The 25479-nt window shown below is 50.4% G+C and overlaps 1 protein-coding gene across 1 annotated transcript; it reads left to right on the top strand.

The window, feature by feature from the left end:
- The first annotated feature begins 322 nt into the window (after nt 1-322).
- Nucleotides 323-24545, top strand: SLC35B4 (solute carrier family 35 member B4). Its single transcript, XM_071734231.1, has 10 exons — nt 323-491; nt 8760-8873; nt 10729-10831; nt 11842-11891; nt 12765-12846; nt 15032-15092; nt 15885-15994; nt 16370-16445; nt 18848-18923; nt 21840-24545. Exons 1-10 carry the CDS (start codon nt 415-417, stop codon nt 22084-22086), a joined length of 996 nt encoding a protein of 331 aa, XP_071590332.1. The 5' UTR covers nt 323-414; the 3' UTR covers nt 22087-24545.
- Nucleotides 24546-25479: the final 934 nt, after the last annotated feature.

Below are 25479 nucleotides of genomic sequence, written 5' to 3'. Positions count from 1 at the left end.
GCCCTTAATTTAATTAATTAAACCCCAGTTTTATAAAACCACAGTTTTAATTTAATTAATTAAAACCCAAACGGCAATTTTGCGCCTCTTTCTCGCCCCCCTCCCCCCCCCCTTCCTCCCCAACGCCGCCATTAGCGCTTCGCCCGCTCTCCGGAACTACAACTCCCATCACGCCCCGCGGAGGGGCGCATCCTGAGGGAGAAGGCGGGAAGACTTCGCGGGGGTTGCCGGGAGTTGTAGTCCTCAGGGCGAAGCCGCAACGCTGTCGGTGAAGGGGCGGCGGGCGGGGAAGGAACTACCGGGGCGCTTGGGAGGAAGCGGAGGCGGCGGGGCTGGGTTTGGGAACGGGGTTAGGAGCCGGGAGCGGGATGTGGTGGCGGCCCGGGTGTCCGGCTCGGTGTTTGGGATCTAACCATGCACCCAGCAATGGCGGTTGGGTTGGTGTTCGGAGGCTGCTGCAGCAACGTGGTCTTCCTGGAGCTGCTGGCGAGGTGAGAGGATTTTAGGATTTTTTTTCTTTTTGTGTGGGGGGGGTCTGAAGTAAAGGGGTTGTGGGGTAGGGATGGGGTGACGGTCCCATAGGACCCCGGTGTCCTCTCCTTGTGAGGGGAGGAAGCGCTGAGATGGGGAAGGGGAGGGAGGGGCGGGGGGAGATGACAAGGGGCACCCAAGGGTGACCCCAACATGGAGATGGCCCTGAGGGGGGGTCTGTGGGTGGGCACACACACACAACCCCCTTTCCGTCCCTCCCTAGGTCTCAGGGTTCCTCATTAAGCTGCCTGGGTGAAGGTCGCCAGGTCCTGACCTTGTTGTGGCTCCATCTGATGGGGTTGGGGTTTTTTGGGGGGGTGGGTTTGTCCCCCCAAACCAGCACAGCCTGGTTCTCCTGGTCTGAAGTAAAGGGGCTGGGGGGTAGGGATGGGGTGAGGGTCCCCTAGGACCCTGGTGTCCCCTCCTTGTGAGGGGAGGAAGTGCTGAGGAGATGGGGAAGGGGAGGGAGGGGGGGGTGGGAGATGCCAAGGGGCACCCAAGGGTGACCCCAACATGGAGGTGGCCCTGAGGGGGGTCTGGGGGTGGGCACACACACAACCCCCTTTCCGTCCCTCCCCAGGCCTCAAGGTTCCTCATTAAGCTGCCTGGGTGAAGGTCGCCAGGTCCTGACCTTGTGGCTCCATCTGATGGGGTTGGGGTTATTTTGTTTTTTCTTTTTTTGGGGGGGATTGTCCCCCCAGACCAGCACAGCCTGGTCCTCCTGGTCTGTAGTAAAGGGGTTGTGGGGTAGGGATGGGGTGAGGGTCCCCTAGGACCCTGGTGTCCCCTCCTTGTGAGGGGAGGAAGTGCTGAGGAGATGGGGAAAGGGAATGTGGGGGGGAGAAGGGATTTTGGGGGTGATGGGGATGCCAAGGGGCTCCCAAGGGTGATCCCAACATGGAGATGGCCCTGAGGGAGGGTGGGCACACACCCTCTTCCCTCCCCCCCCCCTTTTCCATCCCTCCCCAGGTCTCAAAGTTCCTCATTAAGCTGCCTGGGTGAAGGTCGCCAGGTCCTGACCTTGTGGCTCCATCTGATGGGCTTGGGGTTATTTTGTTTTTTCTTTTTTTGGGGGGGATTGTCCCCCCAGACCAGCACAGCCTGGTCCTCCTGGTCTGAAGTAAAGGGGTTGTGGGGTAGGGATGGGGTGAGGGTCCGGTAGGACCCTGGTGTCCCCTCCTTGTGAGGGGAGGAAGTGCTGAGGAGATGGGGAAAGGGAATGTGGGGGGGAGAAGGGATTTTGGGGGTGATGGGGATGCCAAGGGGCTCCCAAGGGTGACCCCAACATGGAGATGGCCCTGAGGGAGGGTGGGCACACACCCTCTCCCCCCCCCCCCTTTTCCATCCCTCCCCAGGTCTCAAGGTTCCTCATTAAGCTGCCTGGGTGAAGGTCACCAGGTCCTGACCTTGTGGCTCCATCTGATGGGGTTGGGTTTTTCGTTTTTTGGTTTTTTTTGGAGGGGGGTGATTGTCCCCCCAGACCAGCACAGCCTGGTCTTCCTGGTCTGAAGTAAAGGGGCTGGGGGGTAGGGATGGGGTGAGGGTCCTGTAAGACCCTGGTGTCCCCTCCTTGTGAGGGGAGGAAGTGCTGAGGAGATGGGGAAAGGAGAGGAGGGGGGGAAGGGATTTTGGGGGTGATGGGGATGCCAAGGGGCTCCCAAGGGTGATCCCAACATGGAGATGGCCCTGAGGGAGGGTGGGCACACACCCTCTCCCCCTCCCCCCTTTTCCATCCCTCCCGAGGTCTCAAAGTTCCTCATTAAGCTGCCTGGGTGAAGGTCGCCAGGTCCTGACCTTGTTGTGGCTCCATCTGATGGGGTTGGGGTTATTTTGTTTTTTCTTTTTTTTGGGGGGGGATTGTCCCCCCAGACCAGCACAGCCTGGTTCTCCTGGTCTGAAGTAAAGGGGCTGGGGGGTAGGGATGGGGTGAGGGTCCGGTAGGACCCTGGTGTCCCCTCTTTGTGAGGGGAGGAAGCACTGAGGAGATGGAGAAAGGGAATGGGGGGGGGGGGGGAGAAGGGATTTTGGGGGTGATGGGGATGCCAAGGGGCACCCAAGGGTGACCCCAACATGGAGATGGCCCTGAGGGGGTGGGCACACACCCTCCCCCTCCCCCCCCCCCTTTTTTCCATCCCTCCCCAGGTCTCAAAGTTCCTCATTAAGCTGCCTGGGTGAAGGTCACCAGGTCCTGACCTTGTGGCTCCATCTGATGGGGTTGGGTTTTTTTTTTGTTTTTTTTTTTGGGGGGGGGGATGTCCCTCCAAAACAGCACAGCCTGGTCCTCCCTCAGGCCACCAAGCTCCTGGGGGTCTCCCTGACACAGGGACCCAGAGCATCAGCCTCTCCCCAAAGCATTCCCACCTCCCTCCCTCTTGCTTTCTGATCCCCAGTGGCTCATAGAGGTTACAGGTGAAATCCCAAGGAGCAGACACGTGGGAACTGGCTTGGAATCCCCTGGAATGATGTCCAGCAGGGTCATCCATCTGGAAAAAATGTGATCTTCAGCAACATCACGTGGCTGCAGAGCCAACATGATGAGGGCAATGGGTCCCTTTTGTGGCACTCGGGGCGAAGGTGAATTTTCCAGGTTGCCAAAAAAAAAAAAAAAAAAAGAAGAAAAAAAAAAAAAAAAGGAAGGATGAAGTTTTGGAGATGTCCATCACTTTCCTCACTCAGGCTGGGATGGGTGGGACGAGGTGGTGGTCATTTGGATTTGTTTTCAGGGCTGGGCAGAAAGCTATGAAAGCAAAAAGTACCAGAGCTGACCCAAAAAAAAAAAAAAAAAAAATAATAATTATTGAACTGGTTCTGTGCCTGCAGTCACAGTGGAACTGCATCCCCTGGCAGTTTATTCACTTCAGGGTTCAGTCAGGCCCAAGCTTTCAAAACTGGGAGGCAAAACCTGCTTTGACTTCCTCCCCACCCATCATCATCATCATCATCCCAAGATTAAAAGGGAATGGCAAGGAGAGCCTGGACCTGTAAGGCATCATTGGGATTATTTGCTTCCAAATAATGGGAGGTCAGGATGCAGGTGCCTCACCCCAAGGTTTCACTCAGCAATCAGTGGATAAACCAAGCAGCAGTTCCTGGAGGAAAGGACAAGTTGTCTTTCCTCTTAGGGGTTGCTCTAAACTCTGCTTTTCCTGCTTGGCTTGTGCTGCAGCTTCAGGGAGGAGGACGTGGCCTCTGCAAGGTGAAGAAAGCTTTGGATTTGGATTCATGAGGCTTGTGCATCCTCCACCCAGACCTCAAAATGTGAGCAAAAATGGACCTCAAAATGGATCCTGCTTGAAGGTGGTTGAAACCCAGAAGGGATTTAGAGCAGCAAATCTCAGAAGTCCAACTGGAGATATCTAAGAAAAGCTGATTTTTACACACAGGCTTCTCCAAAGCATTGCCTCTCTTTGGGAATTCCTCTGTTTGGTCCCTAAATTGGGGTCACTCTGGGTATTTCTTTGAGTTTTGGTGTTGTCTAGAGGGGGAAAAAAGTCCCTCTTGAAGGTGAATCTTCCTAAAACAAAGTCCTGGAGTAGGATCTTAGGGAGAGGCAGTGAACAGGGTGAGTCCAGTGGGGAATAAAAAAAGGTGGTTGGAAGAAATCTGCTCAGATTTATGAGGAAAGAGTAAAGGAATGAGAATTGTTTAGTCTAGAGGAGCCTGAGGACAGACAAAAAGACTTTATTTAAATGTGTGGAGAATGCCTGCAAAGAAGAGGAGATAAATTCTGCTGCTGGACTCTGGAAGCAGAACAAGAAATAAGGAGCTTGAATCTTTGTGAAATGGATGTAAAGCAGCCCAGACCCCCAGGTCTGCTCCTTCTTATTGTGGTACAGGAGGTTTGTAAGAGAGAGAGAGCAGGAAAACTCCCATGTTGGAGGTTTTCAAGAGCTAATTAACAGAAATATTGCTCAGTTAATCCCATTTTCCCTGTCTGGAGCAACCAAACCTGTTCTGCTGGTGTCCTTTCTTAGTTATCCCAGGGTAATTTGTCCTTGAGTCCTGATGCCAAAGCTCTGGGTTGCATGTCCATGCAGGCTTGATAAAAAAAAAACCATGATTTTCTCTTTTCCTTCTGAAGTTGGGAGGTTCCTTCTCTATAGAAGGGGTTAAAGCTCTGCCATGGGGTTTCTTCCCTTGAAAATGCAAGTTGGAGGGGGTTGTATATTCTGCAGCTGAAGAAATTCTCTCTGAAATGTGGAGTCTTCTGGAGCAATAAAGAGAAATCCTCCTCTTGGACAGGGGTTTGGTTGCTTGGAATTGTCTCTGATGGGCAAAAATTGGGCTCCAGTGACATGACCAGGAGTCCCACTCCTTCTGTGTCATCCCAACAGCTCCTACCATGGCAATTCCACCCCAGGAGACACAGCTGGATCATTGTCTTTCTAAAGCTAAACCAGATCTTTGCTTGATCCACCCAAATTTCATGTCCCTTTATTATTTTTTTTTCATCTCTATTGGTGTGTTAGGATCAAGTCATGGGTAGAGGCAGCCTGGGTTGGCTTTTCCTACAAGCTAAACCAGATCTTTGGTTGATCCACCCAGTTTTTATGTCCCTTTATTATTTTTTTTTCATCTCTATTGGTGTGTTAGTATCCAAGTCATGGGTAGATGCAGCCAGGGTTGGTTTTTCCTAAAAGTTAAACCAAATCTTTGGTTGATCCACCCAGTTTTTATGTCCCTTTATTATTTTTTTTTCATCTCTATTGGTGTATTAGGATCAAAGTCATGGGTAGAGCCAGCCAGGGTTGGCTTTTCCTACAAGCTAAACCAAATCTTTGTTTGATCCACCCAGATTTATGTCTATTATTTTTTTTTTCATCTCTGTTGGTGTGTTAGGATCAAGTCATGGGCAGAGGCAGCCTGGGTTGGTTTTTCCTAAAAGTTAAACCAGATCTTTGGTTGATCCACCCAGTTTTTATGTCCCTTTATTATTTTTTTCATCTCTATTGGTGTGTTAGGATCAAGTCATGGGTAGAGGCAGCCAGGGTTGGTTTTTCCTACAAGCTAAACCAGATCTTTGGTTGATCCACCCAGATTTCCAGTCCCTTTATTATTTTTTTCATCTCTATTGGTGTGTTAGGATCCAAGTCATGGGTAGAGCCAGCCAGGGTTGGCTTTTCCTACAAGCTAAACCAAATCTTTGGTTGATCCACCCAAATTTCCAGTCCCTTTATTATTTTTTTTCATCTCTATTGGTGTGTTAGGATCCAAGTCATGGGTAGAGCCAACCTGGGTTGGTTTTTCCTAAAAGCTAAACCAGATCTTTGGTTGATCCACCCAAATTTCATGTCCCTTTATTATTTTTTTCATCTCTATTGGTGTGTTAGGATCCAAGTCATGGGTAGAGGCAGCCAGGGTTGTTTTTTCCTAAAAGTTAAACCAGATCTTTGGTTGATCCACCCAGATTCCATGTCCCTTTATTATTTTTTTTCATCTCTATTGGTGTATTAGGATCAAATTCATGGGTAGAGGCAGCCAGGGTTGGTTTTTCCTACAAGCTAAACCAGATCTTTGGTTGATCCACCCAGATTTCCAGTCCCTTTATTATTTTTTTCATCTCTATTGGTGTGTTAGGATCCAAGTCATGGGTAGAGTCAGCCTGGGTTGGCTTTTCCTAAAAGTTAAACCAGATCTTTGGTTGATCCACCCAGTTTTTATGTCCCTTTATTATTTTTTTTCATCTCTATTGGTGTGTTAGGATCAAAGTCACGGGTAGATGCAGCCAGGGTTGGCTTTTCCTAAAAGCTAAACCAAATCTTTGGTTGATCCACCCAAATTTCATATCCTTTTATTATTTTTTTCATCTGTATTGGTGTATTAGGACCAAGTCATGGGCAGAGCCAGCCAGTGTTGGTTTTTCCTAAAAGGTAAACCAGATCTTTGGTTGATCCACCCATGATTTATTAATTTTTTCATCTCTTATTGGTCTATTAGGATCAAAAGTCATGGGTAGAGGTTTTTTCCTTGGTGTTTTGGTTTTATTATCAATCAACACATAACCCTGTGCCAGGTTCTGTGGACACCAAGTGCCTCACTGCAAAGGTTTGTGAACTGGGGAGAAACAAAGCCAAGTGCAGCAGCTTTGGTTTATTCCAAATTTTCCTTTGTTTTGTGTTACCCTACAGAGATAAAGTTTCCAACCCTGGCCCCTGGCTGCTTCCTGCAGTTCAGTACCTCTTCCCCCAGATAACTTTTGAACCTCTTCACCTCACTACACACCAGGGATGGAAATCTCATGGAAAACAAGGAGATCAGCAGGTGGGAAGAGGGGAGGGGGCTCAGCCTGGTGCCTGCCCCATGGAAAACCCAGGGAAGAGGTGACCTTCCCAGGTGCTGTTTGGTGGGACCCAAATGCCAGCTCAGCCTGAACCAGAGCATTGCAGCTGCTCCTGAGAGGTCTGGGGGGTGACAGAGGAGATTTTTGGACCTTCAGCTCTGCTCCTTGGCAGGCAGCTTGGTTATTCCTCTGCTCCACTCCATCTCTCTCCCTGAATTCTGCAAAACTCTTGTCTGGACCCAAGCTTTAAGTGATGAGATGTGGGGTGAGGTGAGGGACTCAGCTTCTCCATCAAGCCCTGGGGGTTTTGGTTTCTCTCCTGAAACAGAGAAAGGGGAAGTATTTGCTTCAATCCCTGCTGCAAAAAAACTCAGCTTTCTGATGCTCTCACCTGCCACAGCCTCCCCCACCCCTGAGCCCACACTCTCTGCTCCCAGGAAATCCTCTCTTGCTCCCTGTAAGCTTCTTAAGAAAGAGGCAGAGTCTGCAGGAGGCATCTCAGCCAGGAAAGGGGTGAGGAGCACTCAAGGAGTGTTTCATGTCAGGTACTTCTGGGCTTTCTTGCCCATGGTGGCATTTCCACTGCCAAGGTGGTGGCAGCTGCAGCCTGGAGGGCTGGAGGTGCTCAGGGAGAGTCTTGTCTGAACTCAGCCCCTTTTTTGTGCTCCTCAATACCTTCCAGAGTTGGCAAACATCAGTGCAAGGGCTGTGATCCCATCAGGAAGCTCCCTGAATATCACAGTGCCACAAACTTCTTGGGCTCCTGTGATGAGTTTCCTCCTTGGAATTCCAACCAACCTTTTGGCACCCATCTTGCTGGGTTAATGGAAAGCATCATCATCAAGGGATGAGGTGCAACCAAGGAGCTGGACACAACCAGAGCCTTGCTCTGCAGACACTGATCTCACCTCAACCCTTCCCTCATGCAGAGGAAATAAAAGCTTCCAGAAGTTCTGCTGCCTTCCTCTTGGCTGGATTCATCATTTCCCCTGACCTCTGTAGGGAGAGAGCCCCATCAAATCCACTTCTCCAAAAGAAAGAGGGAGATCCAGCTTCAGCATGGTTCTGTTCTCTCCTTGGAAGTGTTGAATTCCAGGTTGGATGGGGCTTGGAGCCCCCTGGGCTGGTGGGAGGTGTCCCTGCCCATGCAGGGGGTTGGAACTGGATGAGCTTTGAGGTCCCTTCCAACCCAAACCATTCCAGGATTCTATGAAAATATGGTTTTGGGGTCTATCTCCAGCTGAGATATAAAAGCCCCAAGTGCTGTTCCAGGGAGTGTTTCAGAGCTGCACAACCCAGGGGCATTTGGATCTCCTTGCATCCAGTGTCCATCAGGATGCCCAAAGATGGGAGAACTTCAGTCCTTCCCTCAGCTGATTTAACTGAGCCACTTGGGGGGTTCTGACCCTGCAGAAGGGGACAGGGCTGAAAGGACCCAGATGACAGAAAAGTGACCCAAGCACAGCCCTGACACAGATTATCCTGGGGATAAATTTCCCAGGATTGCTGTGGCTGCCCCATCCCTGGCAGTGTCTCAGGTCAGGTTGGATGGGGCTTGGAGCCCCCTGGGCTGGTGGGAGGTGTCCCTGCCCATGCAGGGGGTTGGGACTGGATGAGCTTTGAGGTCCTTTCCAATCCAAACCATTCTGGGATTCCATGATGCCAGTGCTTGATGTTCCTCATTCAGATCTTTTCCTCTTGGATTTCCTGCCCCAATTCACCCTGTGGCTTCTCTCTTCCTCTTTTGAGGAAGGGATCCATAATTACAGCAGGGAATTCCCTGCAGGGAAGTGTCCCTCAGAGGTAACCTGAGAGAGACCAAACCCTAAAACCCCTCCAGGTTTGCTCCTCACTCCAGGTCTCTGAGCTGTTGGGCTCTTCCTTGCAGTGTTTGCTCCCTGTGGCACTGAGCTGATGTTTGTCTTGTCTTTTTTTTCCATGCCTGCAGGCAGTTTCCAGGATGTGGGAACATTGTGACATTCTCCCAGTTCCTCTTTATTGCTGTGGAAGGTTTCATCTTCGAGGCCAACTTTGGGAGGAAGAAGCCAGCCATACCCATGAGGTACAGTTGAGCTGAAAGCTTTTGCTAGGCACAAACTGACAGGGCTGCTGTCTCAAAAAAGTCTTGAATAAAATGGTTGATCCCTTTTTCCAGTTGAAATCCCATCAGTCCTGCAGAATTTTGCAGCCCCCTTGAGCTCTCATGCTCTGATTTGAGCTCCTTGTTTGTTCAGAATTCTTAATAGGAAATTGCCATCACGTTGCCCTCCAAAAAACAGGGGTAGGATTTGGGGCAGTTTGGGGTTTTGCTGGGTTTGAAGAGTTGATTGTCCCTCTAGGGCTTGGTGGAGTGGGTTTGGGGGGAGAAGTTGCCTGGAAAGTGGTTCAGATTTGGGATTCTCCATCAGGAATGATCTTCTCCTGGCACCAGCCCAGCATCTCCATCCTCTCTTCCCTGCTGCTCAGTTCCTGAAGGGAAGGGAGGAGGTTTTCTGGGTTTTCCCATCAGGCTGCCTGAGCCATGGTGAAAAAGAGCCCAGTGCTGAGTGCTCAGGGCAGAGAGTTCAGGACAAGTTTAGTGCCACCCATGGCTGGGTCACAGTGAGGAACTTGGTTTTATGGCATGGACCAGAAACCCCCCATGTCCTGGGCTGCATCCCCAGCAGTGTGAGCAGCAGGGCCAGGGAGGGGATTGTCCCCCTCTGCTGGGCTCTGGGGAGCCCCCCCTGGGGTAAAGCTGTGTCCAGCTCTGGGGTCCCCAGCAGCAGAAGGACACGGAGCTGTTGGAGCCAGTGCAGAGGAGGCCCTGGAGCTGCTGGGAGGGCTGGAGCAGCTCTGCTCTGGAGCCAGGCTGAGAGAGTTGGGGGTGTTGAGGCTGGAGAAGAGAAGGATCCCATGGGGAGACCTTAGAGCACCTTCCAGTGCCTGAAGGGGCTCCAGGAAAGCTGGGGAGGGACTTGGGACAAGGGCCTGGAGGGATGGGACCCTGCGAGGGGGAAGGGTTTGCAGCTGGGAGAGGGGAGATGGAGAGGAGATCTTGGGCAGGGAGGGAGGGAGGGAGAAATTGTTTGGGGTGAGGGTGCTGAGCTTTAGAACCAGGTTGCCCAGGAAAAGAGTCTCTGCCCCATCCCTGGCAGTGTTCAAAGCCAGGTTGGATGGGGCTTGGAGCAATCTGGGAGGGAGGTGTCCCTGCCCATGGCAGGGGGGTTGGAATGAGCTGAGCTTTCAGTTCTCTTCCAACCCAAACCATTCCAGGATTCTGTTTCTTGGGGAGAAATTCTTGAATTTGAGGGTGGGGAGAGCCTGGCCCAGGTTGTCCAAGGAAGTTGTGGCTGCCCCACTGATCCCTGGCAGTGTCTCAGGTCAGGTTGGATGGGACTTGGAGCCCCCTGGGCTGGTGGGAGGTGTCCCTGAACATGCAGGGGGTTGGAACTGGATGATTTTAAAGGTCCCTTCCAACCCAACCCACTCTGTAGTTTTGGGGTGGCTCTCCAGCTCTCCAGGTTACTCACAGAGCCACAGAGGTGTCAGCCTGGATCTGATTTGTTTCTGCTTTCACTCAGGGTCACAATGAGTGAGGGAAGAAATTGAATCCCCTTAAATCAAACCTTGGTTTTATGCCAGTGTCCTTAGGAAAGATGGATCTGGACAAAGCCCATGCTACAAGATCCTTTGCTTCTGGGATTAGCAGAAGCTGAGCCAGTGCAGCTCATCCTCCTCCCTATTCTAAGGAATTCCCTACCACATCCAAACTGGATTGATCTCCTGGTTGGTCCTTGGCACAGTCTCAAGAGCTGGAAGGGCTCCTGCTTAGCTCCAGACTTTTCCTTACAACCTGTCCCTCTTTTCCCAGCATCCCAGGGGTGGGCATGAACACCTATCACCTGTTTTTTTTTTTTGGGGGGGTTGTTTTTCAGGTACTATTTCATCATGGTGGCCATGTTCTTCACTGTCAGCGTGGTGAATAACTATGCCCTGAACCTAAATATTGCCATGCCACTGCACATGATCTTCAGATCAGTGAGTATCATTTTTTCTCCCTCCTGTGACATCTCTCTCCACCACCTCTGCAAGCCCTGGCCCTCTGTTCTTCCCCTCTGTCTTCCCAAAACCTTGAGCAAACACTGAACTCCAGCTGACTCCTGGGGAGAGCACCCTTCCTCTGCAGGCTCAGCTCCAGTTCTCAATTTCACTGCCTTAATCATTAAATTTCCACTTAATGACCAGGAAGATGAGGCTCAAACAGGCTGCAGATTTCCAGGAAGTCATGAAAATAACACCAAAAATCTGGGTGGCCAAAGGGACCCAGCTTTTCCTTCCACCACACACCTAAACCAAGGGGTTCATGGCCTGCTGAAGGTATCTTGGGTTAAATGTCCCACTCAGAGGGGATGGATTTGGTTTAATTCCACCTGGATTGCTCCTGCATGGACTTCTGCTTTGGAAGGAGCTGTGAGAGTGCCTCCTCACTGAAGTGCAGAGGAGTATCAGGCTAAAAAAATCTGTTAAACCCCCCAAAAATGGAGCCCCAGCTGTTGGGAACAACAAAATCACCTTGGCAGGGGCTGTTCTCCCCCAGCATCTCCTGGGCTTGAGCTCCCTGAAGTCAGGAGAGGTTCAAAAAAAATAAAAATAAGACAACAGCCTCCTTGTTAACCAAGAGGGATCCTTATCTTGCAGGCTTTGGAGCCACCTTCCTGTCCCCAAGAAAAACCAATAATTTGGTCACATTTTTTTTGTAGCACACACAGATTATCCTCAGTGGGCCCCAAAAAAAGTGGGAGGCCCCCTGGCCAGAAGATTCTAGTAGCCTGTTTGCCCCTACATCTTTTTTCCCAAGCCACCCAGCTCAGTTTCTCCTGTCCCAGCTGAAGGGAGACTCATCCCACCCTGTTCTGGGATTCCTCTTGGTGTTTTGGTGTTAATTCTGTTGTGTTTGTGGATTTTTTTCTGGGGTGGGCATCACAGTCTGAGGGATTTTGTCCTGCTGACCTTCTCTTGGCTTTTTTTTTTCCTCTCTTCTTTCCCAGGGCTCTCTCATAGCAAGCATGGCTCTGGGTATCATTATTTTGAAGAAAAGGTAAATCTTATTAGAGAATATTTTGCTGTTGCCTGAATCCTGACTGATTTTTAGTTCCCTCCCCTTTTCCTGTTAAATATTCTTGTTTTCCTGATGAGGAAACTGAGGCACAGAGGCTGGAATAGGTCCCTTTTCTACATTCCCACCACCCCTCACTCCTTCATTTAAAGCAAGGATGGACTGAGGGGAGATTTGTGTTTGGGATTTGGGGCTGAAACAGCACTGCTGGGCAAACTCTTGATGTTTTGGCTCTTGCTGAACAATCCTTACACAGTGCCAGAAAGGCTTTTTCTTTTTCCAACTCTGTCCACAAAGCTGAGGGTGGACAGAAGTTGGGAGAGCCAGGAAACTGCCCCCAAATGGTCAATTTTGGGGGATTCTGTGCCAGGCACTGCTGTGCACTGCAATAGAAACCAGGGCAGAAGAAGAAAAGGGTTGGGAGGAGTTGGCTTCCAAGGTGGCCACAGCTTCTGGGAGGTGAGTGATGGCTTTTGCACTGATTTTTTTATTTTATTTTTTTCTCATTCTTCCTCCTTTAGCTCTCTCTCCCATCTCACAAGGCTGGGGGAATGAGAAACCCTCTGAGCTGCTTGGGCTTTGGCTGTTGGACCACTGGGCACACCCCATCATTAGGCAGAGATCCATCCTGGATTTAATCTGAGAGGGATCCTTTGCTATGGGCAAGGAGATCTTGATCCAAATCCTTTTTTTTTTTTTTTTTTTTTTGTTCCAGTTGGAATAAACTGGCCTGGGGGTGACAGGAACCTTAATGGTTGGGAGGGAATGGAGCAAAATGGAGCAGAGCAAGGGAGCTGGAGATGCAGAAGGTGAAGCTGAGCTGGCTCTCTGATATTTCTCTTCTCTCCTCTGCAGATACAGCATCTCCAAATACACATCCATAGCCCTGGTGTCCCTGGGGATCTTCACCTGCACTTTCATGTCTGCAAAGCAAGTGGTAAGGATTGGGAAGGGCCTGAGGCCACAGCTGGGAACCTTTTTACCAGGAGGTTCAGCACCTTCAGCAGGAATTCCCTTTGCCTGGCTTCCCACCTCTAGAGCTGCTCCCTGAAAGCTTTTGTTCCTGGACTCATTTTCCTGTGGTTTGGAGGGAGGTGACACCTGTGTGATTTAATTCACTTACAGGTGCCTTTTATCCTGTGTTGTTGAGGTTGCTTTTTGCTGAGAATATTCCATTTTATTTGTTTTCCCAGCTAGAAGTTGTTTTCTCTTGCCCTGACTGCAATGTGGTCACCTTGGATCACTTGTGGATCTCAAGCAAAACTCAACCATCTTAAATCTTCACTTTTTTTTTTATCCCAGGAGAGCTTCTCAGCTTTCAGGCTCCATTTTTGCAGACCTGTTGTCACCCAGCATGGCTTTGTGTGACCCTTGAAATAAAATGCATCTCTTTGGAGAAGAGGAAAACCCACCTGTAGCACCACTTTGGGCTATTTTTGGGTCAGAACCCACAGCCTGCATCTTGTCAACTGAAGACAGAAAAAAAAAAAAAACTGGCATAAAGTGGTGGGCAAGTGAAAATTGGTTGCACTTAATCCAGCTCTGAATGAAACAGAGCTGTCAAACCTCCAGGTCCCCCAGCATTTAATAGTTATTTCTCCTCTCAGGGTGGCTGAGGAAGGTCTGTGCTGTGCAGCCTTGCTCCCTGTTAATCCAGATAAACTCCCAGGAGGGATGGGGTTTGGGTCTGGAAAAGAGAAGTGTGGCCAAGAGTCTGATTTGCCTTCAGCCACTGTGAAAAAGACTTGAGCCAGGTTGTGCTGCTTAGAGTTTTGCCCTCAGCTAACTGAGGAGGGAATCTTTAGATGGGATCCTGGGAAGAAATTCCTGAATTTGAGGGTGGGGAGAGCCTGGCCCAGGTTGTCCAAGGAAGTTGTGGCTGCCCCATCCCTGGCAGTGTCTCAGGTCAGGTTGGATGGGGCTTGGAGCCCCCTGGGCTGGTGGGAGGTGTCCCTGCCCATGCAGGGGTTGGGACTGGATGAGCTTTGAGGTCCCTTCCAACCCAGAGCACTGTATAATTCCATGGGTTTTCAGCCTGGAGAAGAGAAGGCTGCAATGGGGAGACCTTAGAGCACCTTCCAGTGCCTGAAGGGGCTCCAGGAAAGCTGGGGAGGGACTTGGGACAAGGGCCTGGAGGGATGGGACCCTGCGAGGGGGAAGGGTTTCCAGCTGGGAGAGGGGAGATGGAGAGGAGATCTTGGGCAGGGAGGGAGGGAGGGAGGGAGAAATTGTTTGGGGTGAGGGTGCTGAGCTTTAGAACCAGGTTGCCCAGGAAAAGAGTCTCTGCCCCATCCCTGGCAGTGTTCAAAGCCAGGTTGGATGGGGCTTGGAGCAATCTGGGAGGGAGGTGTCCCTGCCCATGGCAGGGGGGTTGGAATGAGCTGAGCTTTCAGTTCTCTTCCAACCCAAACCATTCCAGGATTCTGTTTCTTGGGGAGGGAGGGAGAAATTCTTTGGGGTGAGGGTGCTGAGCCCCTGGGTGCCCAGATTTTCCAAGGAAGTTGTGGCTGCCCCACTGATCCCTGGCAGTGTCTCAGGTCAGGTTGGATGGGGCTTGGAGCCCCCTGGGCTGGTGGGAGGTGTCCCTGCCCATGCAGGGGGTTGGGACTGGATGATTTTTAGGGTCCCTTCCAACCCAAACAGTTCTGTGGCTTCCACAGGGTCTTAACCACAAACCAGCACCCAGGTTTTGGTTCCTGACTTGGGCTTGAGCAGAACCCTTCCTTCTTTCACCTCTGAGTTGAGGATGGATGAAGCTGCCAGTGTGGGGTGTGTGTGTGAGACCTTTCTAAGTGTCCCTGATTAATTTGGGGTTGATTTAGTTCAGTTTCTGACCAAGCCCAGGGCATTTCTTTCAGCAAAGCTGCTTTCTTGATCAGGGCTTGACACTTGGGCTGGAATCTGGTGCATTCCCTGAAGCAGAGTGGGAAAGCCAAGTGTTCTGTGGTTGCTCCTGACTCTGCTGAGCCAGGGAAGCAGCTCCGGAGAGGAGGAGAACTTGGATGCTTTTTTGCTTTATGGGCTTGCTTGGAACACAACACACAACCCAAAAATGAGGTAGAGACAGAGCTGAACAAGCTCCAGGGAGCTCCTGGTGACTGTGTTGTGTCTCCTTCCTCCAGGCATCTGACTCCAGCTTAAATGAAGAGGATGGACTCCAGGTTTTCTTGTGGTGGCTGCTGGGTATGTGAGTGCTCCCTCTCCTCCTGATTTTGCTGGGATATTTGCAGGAATCCTCTCTCTGATGTCCTTGGCCCTGTGGTTTGTGCAAAGCAGACTCTGGGGGGAGTCCCCACGCTGAGGTTAAAGCTGTGCTGAGCATCTGGTGGATGTTGCCTGGCAAAGAAGGGGCTTTTGGGGCATCCAGTGGCAGCTTTGGGCAAGGAGAGACTCTTCATTTGGCCACCAAGTTAAATGCATCACTCCCAGGGGGGTGGGGAGCTCAGAAAGGGGATGGCTTAGTGGCAGAATGACCCCCCATGCATGTTTGCAGAGCTCTTCTTGATTTCTCTCTGCAAAAGAAACCCAACCTGGTGCTGGGAGCAACACTGCAGGCAGAGCCTTGAACTTCAAGCAGCAGCAGCCTCTTCAAGTGTTTAATTCAGCCCAGAGGAGTCTCTACAGTCTGGCATTTGGGTCTGGTTTTAGACCTCCAACCTAAATTTTTGGTGGCTTTTCAAGGAGAAAGGGATTGATGCATTGTCAGGAGTGTCCCTGGTATCCCACCAGCTCTGCTTTTCAGGGCTGCTTCTTAGAGAAAAGATCTTTTTAGGAGTCTCTTGGCATCTTTTTTTTTTTTTTTTTTTTAAGGAGATACCTCTGTCCTCAAGACCATCACCAGTTTTCTGCTCACCAAGCCTGGATGCTTTGTTTTTTTTTTTCCTCTGAAAACCAAATCAAGGGGGTCATGGAGCTGTTTTAACTTGAGCTTTGCCATCCCTGAGTGGTGTTCTCAGGCTTCTGCTTTTATTCCAGGTATTGCTGCTCTCACCTTTGCCCTCCTCATGTCTGCCAGGATGGGGATTTTCCAGGAGATGCTGTACAAGCAGTATGGGAAGCACTCCAAAGAGGCTCTTTTTTACAATGTAAGTCACAATGTGCCTTTTTTTTTTGGGGGGGGGGCTTTCACTGGGCAGATGGATCTGCTGGGAGAATCCCTTCCCCTCCCACCATCTGCTCAGCAGGAATCCAAAAATCACCACTGCAAAGCTGGGAAGAGTGAGCTCCCACCCAGGTCCCAGAACCACAGAATGCTTTGGGTTGAAAAGAACCTGAAAACTGATCCAGTTCCAACCCCTCTGCTATGAGCAGGGACACCTCCCACTAAACCAGGTTCCTCCAAGCCCCATCCAGCCTGGTTTTCAACACTTCCAGGGAAAAACTGGGTGAGTTTGGTTTCCCAGGATGAGAAGAGAGGTGAGTTCATATAATTTGGTAACAGAATTTCTTTCCTTTTTCAGCATGCATTGCCACTCCCTGGCTTTCTGCTCCTTGCCCCAAACATCTACCACCATGCAGTCCTCTTCAGCCAGTCTGGTGAGTGGGGCACAGCTGAATCCTGGAATTAAATTCACTGTTAATCATTAAATTTCCACTTAATGACCAGGAAGATGAGGCTCAAACAGGCTGCAGATTTCCAGGAAGTCATGAAAATAACACCAAAAATCTGGGTGGCCAAAGGGACCCAGCTTTCCCTTCCACCACACACCTAAACCAAGGGGTTCATGGCCTGCTGAAGGTATCTTGGGATAAATGTCCCACTCAGAGGGGATGGATTTGGTTTAATTCCACCTGGACTGCTCCTGCATGGACTTTGCTTTGGAAGGAGCTGTGAGAGTGCCTCCTCACTGAAGTGCAGAGGAGTATCAGGCTAAAAAAATCTGTTAAACCCCCCAAAAATGGAGCCCCAGCTGTTGGGAACAACAAAATCACCTTGGCAGGGGCTGTTCTCCCCCAGCATCTCCTGGGCTTGAGCTCTCTGAAGTCAGGAGAGGTCCAAAAGAAGAAGAACAGGCAACACCCTTGGAGCCCTGTCCCTTATTAATTGCTTCCACACCTTTCTTTCCTCTTGAAGATGCTGTAGGAGGTCTTCAGCCCAACAATTCTGCACCTCAGGTTGTTTTCTCTGGATATTCAAGCCCTTTAATTATTCAGCTCTGATAGAAAGCCCAAAAAAAAACCTCCAAAAAACCAACCCCACAGTATCTTGGGGACATTTTCCAACCTTTTCCTCATAGTGGGCCAGGTGCCAGCAGGATTGGACAAGTGGTCACAGCTGATTTTGGAGATCCTGGCTGTGGGCACCTGACCCTTCCTTGGGTGTCACAGCAGATTCCAGAGCTGAGCCCTGAATTCCTCTTAAAAAAAACCCCAAGTTCTGCACTAAGGGACACACACACAGATCTTTTGGGTCCAAGCCAGGCAGCTCCATCCATCCACCCTGAGCTGGACATCTGCTTGAGTTTATTAATAACATTCAGCAGGCTTTTCAGGGCCTAAATTCCTATTTCTGTTCCCAAATTTCTGAAACTGGAGGGATCTTGACCAAGTAGGTTTGCTGAGTCTTTTAATTCCCTCTTGGTGCAGGGGATATTTGCACTCACAGATGACTTAATTCTGTTAATTAATATAATTGTAAAACTTCTCTGGCATGCTACACCCTCCCCAGAAAAGCAGAAGGTAGGGAAAGGAATGTGGTAGGACAAAAATGGGAGCAACAAGGACCAAAAACTCCACCACAGGTGTAAAAATGGACCCATGGCCTCTCAGAGCCCACATTGTTGGTTCATCCAGTTTTAGGAGGAGGAAAGACACAAGAAAGGAAGACAGGGCTTGTCTTTTTTGATGTTTTTTTCCTTCCCTATGGAAGAAGAGCCATCTGCAGACTCCTTGTCATTCACCACAGTGGGAAGAAGGTGATCTTGTCACAGTTTAACACTGCCCTGGCAATTAAACCAAATAACTGATGCTCCCTATTAATCCCCCTCCCCTCCCTGATAAAGAAAGGAGAGAGAATAAGGGAGAGAGACTGATGGGTTGGGAACTAAACTACACAGCTTGAATGGAACAGGAATGAGAAATAGGAAAAATGACTAAATCTCTACAAATCTACAGGAAAATTGATCCCAGGTTCCTCCCCCCTTCCCCCCAAGAACTCTCCCATCCCCACTGAGGCTGCAGGGCAGCCCTGGGAAAGTCCAGGCTGGAATCCTGGGCTCAGGAGCAGTTGGGAGCTGGAGGCAGGAACACACAGATTCAGGCTGGGATGGATCAGGAGCAGAGGCAGAGGAAGGGATGGAATCCTCCCAGGATGCTGAAGCAAAGAGGGAGAGGGGAAGAAGGGGAAGCAGGAAGGGCTTTGAGCCTGGGGATCCCTCCAATTTCTCCTGAGGATGAGGTGGATGGGATGGAATCCTCTGTTTGGTCAATTCTGGTCATTTCTCTTGTCTGTTCCTCCCCACAGGAGGGTTTCAGGTGGGACCTCTTGACTCCTTTTCTCCTTTTGGAGGGCAAAATGTTCCTCAGAGCTGAGCAGTGTCCTTGGCTCTGCAGCCCATTCTCCAGCAGTAACTATAACCATGGAGTGGGCTCAGTCCCAGCAGCAGCCACTGCCTGAGAAACTTGCTGTGAATTTCAGCAAGTGCAGCTCCTGACCAGAGACTGAGCTGAAAGCAAAAGCACAAGGCAGAAAATCCCCTTTCTCCTGGCCCAAACCAGGACAATCTTAAATTTGGAGCCAAATCCAAACGTGCCCACACCTCAGCTCTGGGTCATGGTGAATCCTGGACAGGAGAAACCTCTTTTTACCTTTTAAAGAACCATAGAATGGCTGGAATTGGGAAGGACCTTAAAGATCATCCAGTCCCAACCCCCCTTGTGTGACTGAACCTTGAAGCAGCAGCAGGGCAGTGATTTTGCTCCCTCTTTTCTCCCCTCAGAACCTTTCCAGATCCCAGTGATTGGGCTGACCCTGCCAATCATGTGGTTCTACCTCCTCATGAATGTCATCACTCAGTATCCTTTCAAAATTCACCTTGGGACACTTGAAGGTGGCAGTGGGGGTGGGAGAGGAGGAATGGGAGGGGGAGGCTGAGTCCTTGGGAGCCTTCCCTGCCTTTGGGACTTGATGCTTGTGGAAAAAACAGAGCAGAATTGAACCTGGGGCTTAAATTTTTTTTTTTTTTTAAATCCAGAATGGCTGAACCACCCGGCCACCACCTTTTAAAAGAGTGGAGTTTAATCTTAGGTTATTTCCAGAGGGGCTGAAATTTGCCACCACCTTCCTAGTGCTGTAAACTCATGGTGGTTCTGCTAGGTAGAAGGGACAGAGCAGGAGCCAGATCAGGGTGGGGATCTTTCCAGGCAGTGAGGAGAGCTCTGAAAATCTGAAGGAAGTTGAGATGCCCTCAGAAAAAGAACCCTGACAATTTTCCTCTCTCTGTTGAGCACTGTGCCCTGTTCCTGCTCATCCTCCTCCATGAAACCTTCTGGTTTTCTTTACCCTTCCCATTCTGAGAAAAAGAGGGGTATGAACAAAAGGAGCTTGATTTTAGCTCCATGGCAGGAGCTCCAAACCCTGCATTCCATTCTGACACAACTCCCTCTTGACTTTGGGGCCATACAGAGTCCCCAGCTGCTCTGGTTGGGGTGGTTTTGCTGTCCCAACAAGTTCAGGGGGGAGATTTGGAAGATTTGGAGTTTCCTTGGGGTTTGGAGTGACATTCTTAAATGTGACATGGGTTAACATCCCTAAGTGTTAAATGCTGAGCTGAGGAGAAGGGAATTTTCCCAGAATCTTAGAATGGTTTGGGTTGGAAGGGAACTTAAGGATCATCAAGATCCAACCCCCTGCATGGGCAGGGACACCTCCCACCAGACAACTGAGTGACCTCCCCTAACCTTGAGGTCCCTCCCAACCCCTGACACTCTGTGATTCCCTGAAGGCTTCATCCAACCTTGCCTTCCAAGGATGGGCAGCCCATTCCCAGTATGGGAAAACCCTGCATTCCATTCTGACACAACTCCCTTCTGACTTTGGGGCCATACAGAGTCCCCAGCTGTTCTGGTTGGGGTGGTTTTGCTGTCTCAACAAGTTCAGGGGGGAGATTTGGAAGATTTGGAGTTTCCCTGGGGTTTGGAGTGAAGCTATTTTTAAATATTAAATGCTGAGCTGAGGAGAAGGGAATTTTCCCAGAATTTTAGAATGGTTTGGGTTGGAAGGGAACTTAAGGATCATCAAGATCCAACCCCCTGCATGGGCAGGGACACCTCCCACCAGACAACTGAGTGACCTCCCCTCACCTTGAGGTCCCTCCCAACCCCTGACACTCTGTGATTCCCTGAAGGCTTCATCCACCCTGGCCTTCCAAGGATGAGCAGCCCATTCCCAGTATGGGAAAACCCTGCATTCCATTCTGACACAACTCCCTCTTGACTTTGGGGCCATACAGAGTCCCCAGCTGCTCTGGTTGGGGTGGTTTTGCTGTCCCAACAAGTTCAGGGGGGAGATTTGGAAGATTTGGAGTTTCCTTGGGGTTTGGAGTGACATTCTTAAATGTGACATGGGTTAACATCCCTAAGTGTTAAATGCTGAGCTGAGGAGAAGGGAATTTTCCCAGAATCTTAGAATGGTTTGGGTTGGAAGGGAACTTAAGGATCATCAAGATCCAACCCCCTGCATGGGCAGGGACACCTCCCACCAGACAACTGAGTGACCTCCCCTCACCTTGAGGTCCCTCCCAACACCTGACACTCTGTGATTCCCTGAAGGCTTCATCCAACCTTGCCTTCCAAGGATGGGCAGCCCATTCCCAGTATGGGAAAACCCTGCATTCCATTCTGACACAACTCCCTTCTGACTTTGGGGCCATACAGAGTCCCCAGCTGCTCTGGTTGGGGTGGTTTTGCTGTCCCAACAAGTTCAGGGGGGAGATTTGGAAGATTTGGAGTTTCCTTGGGGTTTGGAGTGAAGCTGTTTTTAAATACTAAATGCTGAGCTGAGGAGAAGGGAATTTTCCCAGAATTTTAGAATGGTTTGGGTTGGAAGGGAACTTAAAGATCATCAAGATCCAACCCCCTGCATGGGCAGGGCCACCTCCCACCAGCCCAGGTTGCACAAGACAAGTGAGGGACCTCCCCTAACCTTGGTCCTGCTTTATGACCTTGAGGTCCCTCCCAACCCCTGTGATTCCCTGAAGGCTTCATCCAACCTTGCCTTCCAAGGATGAGCAGCCCATTCCCAGTATGGGAAAACCCTGCATTCCATTCTGACACAACTCCCTCTTGACTTTGGGGCCATACAGAGTCCCCAGCTGCTCTGGTTGGGGTGGTTTTGCTGTCCCAACAAGTTCAGGGGGGAGATTTGGAAGATTTGGAGTTTCCCTGGGGTTTGGAGTGAAGCTATTTTTAAATACTAAATGCTGAGCTGAGGAGAAGGGAATTTTCCCAGAATTTTAGAATGGTTTGGGTTGGAAGGGAACTTAAGGATCATCAAGATCCAACCCCCTGCATGGGCAGGGCCACCTCCCACCAGCCCAGGTTGCACAAGACAAGTGAGGGACCTCCCCTAACCTTGGTCCTGCTTAATGACCTTGAGGTCCCTCCCAACCCCTGACACTCTGTGATTCCCTGGTGGCTTCATCCAGCCTTGCCTTCCAAGGATGAGCAGCCCATTCCCAATATCCTACCACCCTCAGGGGGAAGAATTTTTCCCTAATACCTGACTGAATCCCCCCCCCTCTTTTAGTTTGCAACCATTACCTTGCCCTCTCACCCCCCCTTTTTTTTTGCCAAGAAAAGCCCCCACCTCAACTTCCCTGTTGAGGAAAAAGCCACGTGGAGGTTTTCTCCCATCTCCCAGCCCTTTCCATCCCCCTCAGAGGCAGATCCAGGCTGTTGTCCCCTGATGTCCCCTTACCTCCTCCTGCCCAGATACGTCTGCATCCGAGGTGTCTTCATCCTCACCACTGAGTGCACCTCCCTGACTGTCACCCTGGTGGTGACACTCCGCAAGTTTGTCAGCCTCATCTTCTCCATCCTCTACTTCCACAACCCCTTCACAGCTTGGCACTGGTTGGGAACCATCTTGGTCTTCCTGGGGACTCTGATGTACACAGAGGTGTGGAAAAGCCTGGGGCCCTTCCTGGCTCGTTGGAGGAAGAGCTCCAAGGAGGAGTAACGAGCAAGGGGGACTCTCTGCAGGGATCTTTTTATTGTTTTCTGGAGCAGAGCAGCAGGGAATTCCCCCCAGAGGGGGGATGGTTTTTATAACGTGGGAGAGGTTTTGGCTGTGCCAAGCTCCTGGGAAATGGGGAGCCTTCTCTGGGAACCTACCTGGAGTGGATGGTGGAGAGGTGATTGGGTTCTTTTTGCAGGATTGCATTGTTTTTATTCAACCCCTTTTTCTCTCCAACCCCTTCTCCTTCTGCCCATCCCTTGGTGTCACCTCTCAGTGTCCCCACCCCTTTCTTTTTTTTTTTTTTTTAATATTTTTTGTGTTTCATTTGAATCATCCTTTTTAAATTATATAAAAGCTGCCCCAGTTCTCTGTTAGGAGCCCAACCTTGTTGGGAGTGGGGTTTTCCACTCCTTTTGGCTTTGAGCAGCCAAACCCTGAGACTTTTTGGTGCCATCTCCCCATGCTCAGGTGGCCACAGCAGATGGATGATGAGCCCTGAGGAGCTGCAGGTTGTTGAGTTACCCTGGAAATGCCAGGTCTGTTCCCTGTCCTTTTTCCCTGATCCCACCACCTGTGCTGGGAAGGGGTTGGATACCCCTGGAGCTGAAGCCTTCCAGTCTGCCCAGTAAATCCTCAGGGAGCTGATTCCCAAGCCAACAAGCTTGGGAATCAACTGTAGTGGGTCCTAGTTGGGAGCTTGAGGAAAACCAAAAAAAAAGGGGGTGATGCTAAGGGGACAAAAAGTGTCACTTTTGTCACCTCTGCAGCCTTCTCAGGGAGGTGGGGAAGTGCTGTGGGGGTTTCATGGAGTCCTCAGATGTTGCCCTGAGACTTCACCAGCTGGAAGGGGCCATGGGTTGGTTCCTCCTCCTCCTGCTGCTGGGGGGTCCTCAGTCCAGGTCACTTTTTTGTCACTTCTACTTTCTCCCTCTTTACAAAGATGCTCAGGGGGCTTGCAACAAACCCCCCCAAAAATGTCCCTGTGGTCCCCTTGGGTCCAGCTCAACCTCAGGGTTCAAATGATGCCAAGAACTCCAGAGCCACCACAGCTGAGCTCATCCTGATGGGATGGGCTTGGGTTTCCTGGATTTTTTCACCCTTTTCCCCCCACCCTTGGGCATCAGCTTCACTCGGGGCATTTCTGTCCCTCCCTCTGTGTCCCTCTCAGTGTCACCTCTCAGTGTCACCTCTCAGTGTCACCTCTCAGCTGGGGCAGGGCTGGGCTACTGGAATTTGGGGTGTGAGGAGCAGCAGCCACAGCTCTTCCAGGAGCTGCTCAGTGTTGGGCAGAGCAAGAGTCAGAACCCAGCCTTGTTTTGGACAGAACCAAGTGGGGTGGACCTTGGGGTTTTCCTGGAGCACCTTCTTCTCTCCATGATGCTCCTGTTTCCATGGTAACCTGAGTCACATCAAGCTTGGCCAAGGAAGGACAAAGCTCCATTGGTTTCCTCCACCCAAGGTGGGAGTTTTTGCAGCCCCTCCAACCTCCAACCAGTGCTTGGGGAGGGTTCAACCCCAGTGGGTGGTGAAACATCACAAAGCTGCTCACTCACTGCCCCCCCCAGAGTGGGAACTGGTGGGCAAAGGAAGAGCAAAACCAGGGAAACTTGGGAGTAGGGAGAAAAAGGATGGTTTTATAAGCAAAAGAGGGAGAAAAAAAAACCCCAGAAAGTGATGTAAAAACAACCACCTCCCATCAGACCTCTCCCCTGCCAGTCCTCAAGCCCTGGCCACCTTCCCAAAGCTTCCTCCTCTCTGGTTTTGTTGCTGATTTTGAGCTGTACCAAGTGTCTCCCATGTGGCCTTTCCCAGCTTCTTGACCACTCATGGATTTATCCCTGGTGGAGGGAGGAGATTGGGGGAAAAAAAGGGAAAATTGATGCTGCTCCAGGGCTGAGCATCAGGGGGGGTCAGCACTGAATCCAAAGCCCAGAAAAGGGGAACTCCCTCCCAACCAGAGCCAGGATCTCCAGCTCCCTCCTTCCTCAGGGTTTTTTCTTCTGGTTTTGAGTTTTCCTGAGGAAAACCTTTTGGGTTTTGGGTGTCAGCCCTGGGATGTTTGCAGGGAGTGTGTAGGTGAGGAGACTCTTTCCCTATGGCTGCCCCAGCACCTACTCCAGGTCAGCTCTTTTTCAGTATTTCCAGATTTTTTTTCAGCCTCCAGGAAGGACCCAGAGAGATGTAAAAACTTTTCTCCCTCCCATTGATCTCCAAAGCTTTTCCCACTGAGCTTGGGGGCAACCCAGATGCCAGCTGTGCACACCCAGCTGTGCAAACCCTGATTCAGAAACATCAGGGACACAACTGGGGGGCTTCAGCAAAGCTTCCAACACCAGTGTGGGGCCAGGCTGAAGGCAAAAGTCCTGCTCATGGTTGGACAGGAGGAGCTGGAGCTCTTTTTGGGGTCTGATGGATTGGGGTTGAGGATTCAGCAAAGCAGTAGGTGAGGAGGTGCTTGAGTGAGTGTAAAATTCTGTACAGAAACTCCTCACTATTTTGTCTCCAGGGCTTTGTGTGTTGTCTCCAGGTCCTGTGTGATGGTTTGGAGAATGTTTGGGTTTCTATTTTTATTTTTTTTTTTTTTTTTTCACCATGTGCTCTACTTGGTCCTCATTCAGACCTGGTGTCAAGGCTGGTTCTTACTTCTTGCTGTCAGGGGGAATTTTTTTCTTGCTTCTTGGTGTCAGGGGGAATTTTTTGAACTTCCCAGGGTGATTCCTCTGCTTCTGAATATTTATAATTGTCACAGAAGTAGCAGTGATTCCCTTCCTGCTGTGGGGGAGCAGGTGAGTTTGCCAAGTGGGGAGATGGAGGAAAGGTCCACGCAGTGGGGCCCCCTGAGCCAAAAATCAGTATTTCCACCCCCAGCTCCTTCCCCTGCAAATGGGGCTACAGAATTGTTTGGTTTTAATGTTTCCTGTAGAAATAATAATATACAGATTATTTTAGCAGAGGCTGGAAAACTGGGGGGAGCCAAAACAGGTTTTTATGCTCAATCTTCTGGATCTGCAAAGCTTTTGGGGTTGGGTTTAGGGTGGTATTTTTTGGTTGTTGTGTTTTTTCTTTTAAAGAAAAGACCACAAAATAAATCTCCTCTGCAAAATAAGTTGGTTTTGTTTTTCCTTTCATGCTTCACTCCTGGTGACTGGGGAATTAAGGGGGCTCTGAATTCAAAAGATGATTTTTCCTGCCTTTAATAGAAGGGAGGAAAGATTCAACCTTGTTGGGCTTGGAGGGAAAGCCCCGACCACCTCCACCCCCTTTACTGAAACACTTTGTACCTGGAAGGACAGAACCCTCAGTCCTCCCCCACCAAAGGAAACCAAACCTAACCCTAACCAAAGGAAAAACCAAAAAAGGGGGTGATGGTCACAGGGCTGGAGCCAAAAACCT

Source organism: Heliangelus exortis, chromosome 1 (genome assembly GCF_036169615.1).
Source record: "Heliangelus exortis chromosome 1, bHelExo1.hap1, whole genome shotgun sequence".
Lineage (NCBI taxonomy): Eukaryota > Metazoa > Chordata > Aves > Apodiformes > Trochilidae > Heliangelus > Heliangelus exortis.
The sequence above is the reverse complement of the archived record's forward strand: the minus strand, read 5'-3'. Positions and strand labels throughout refer to the sequence as shown.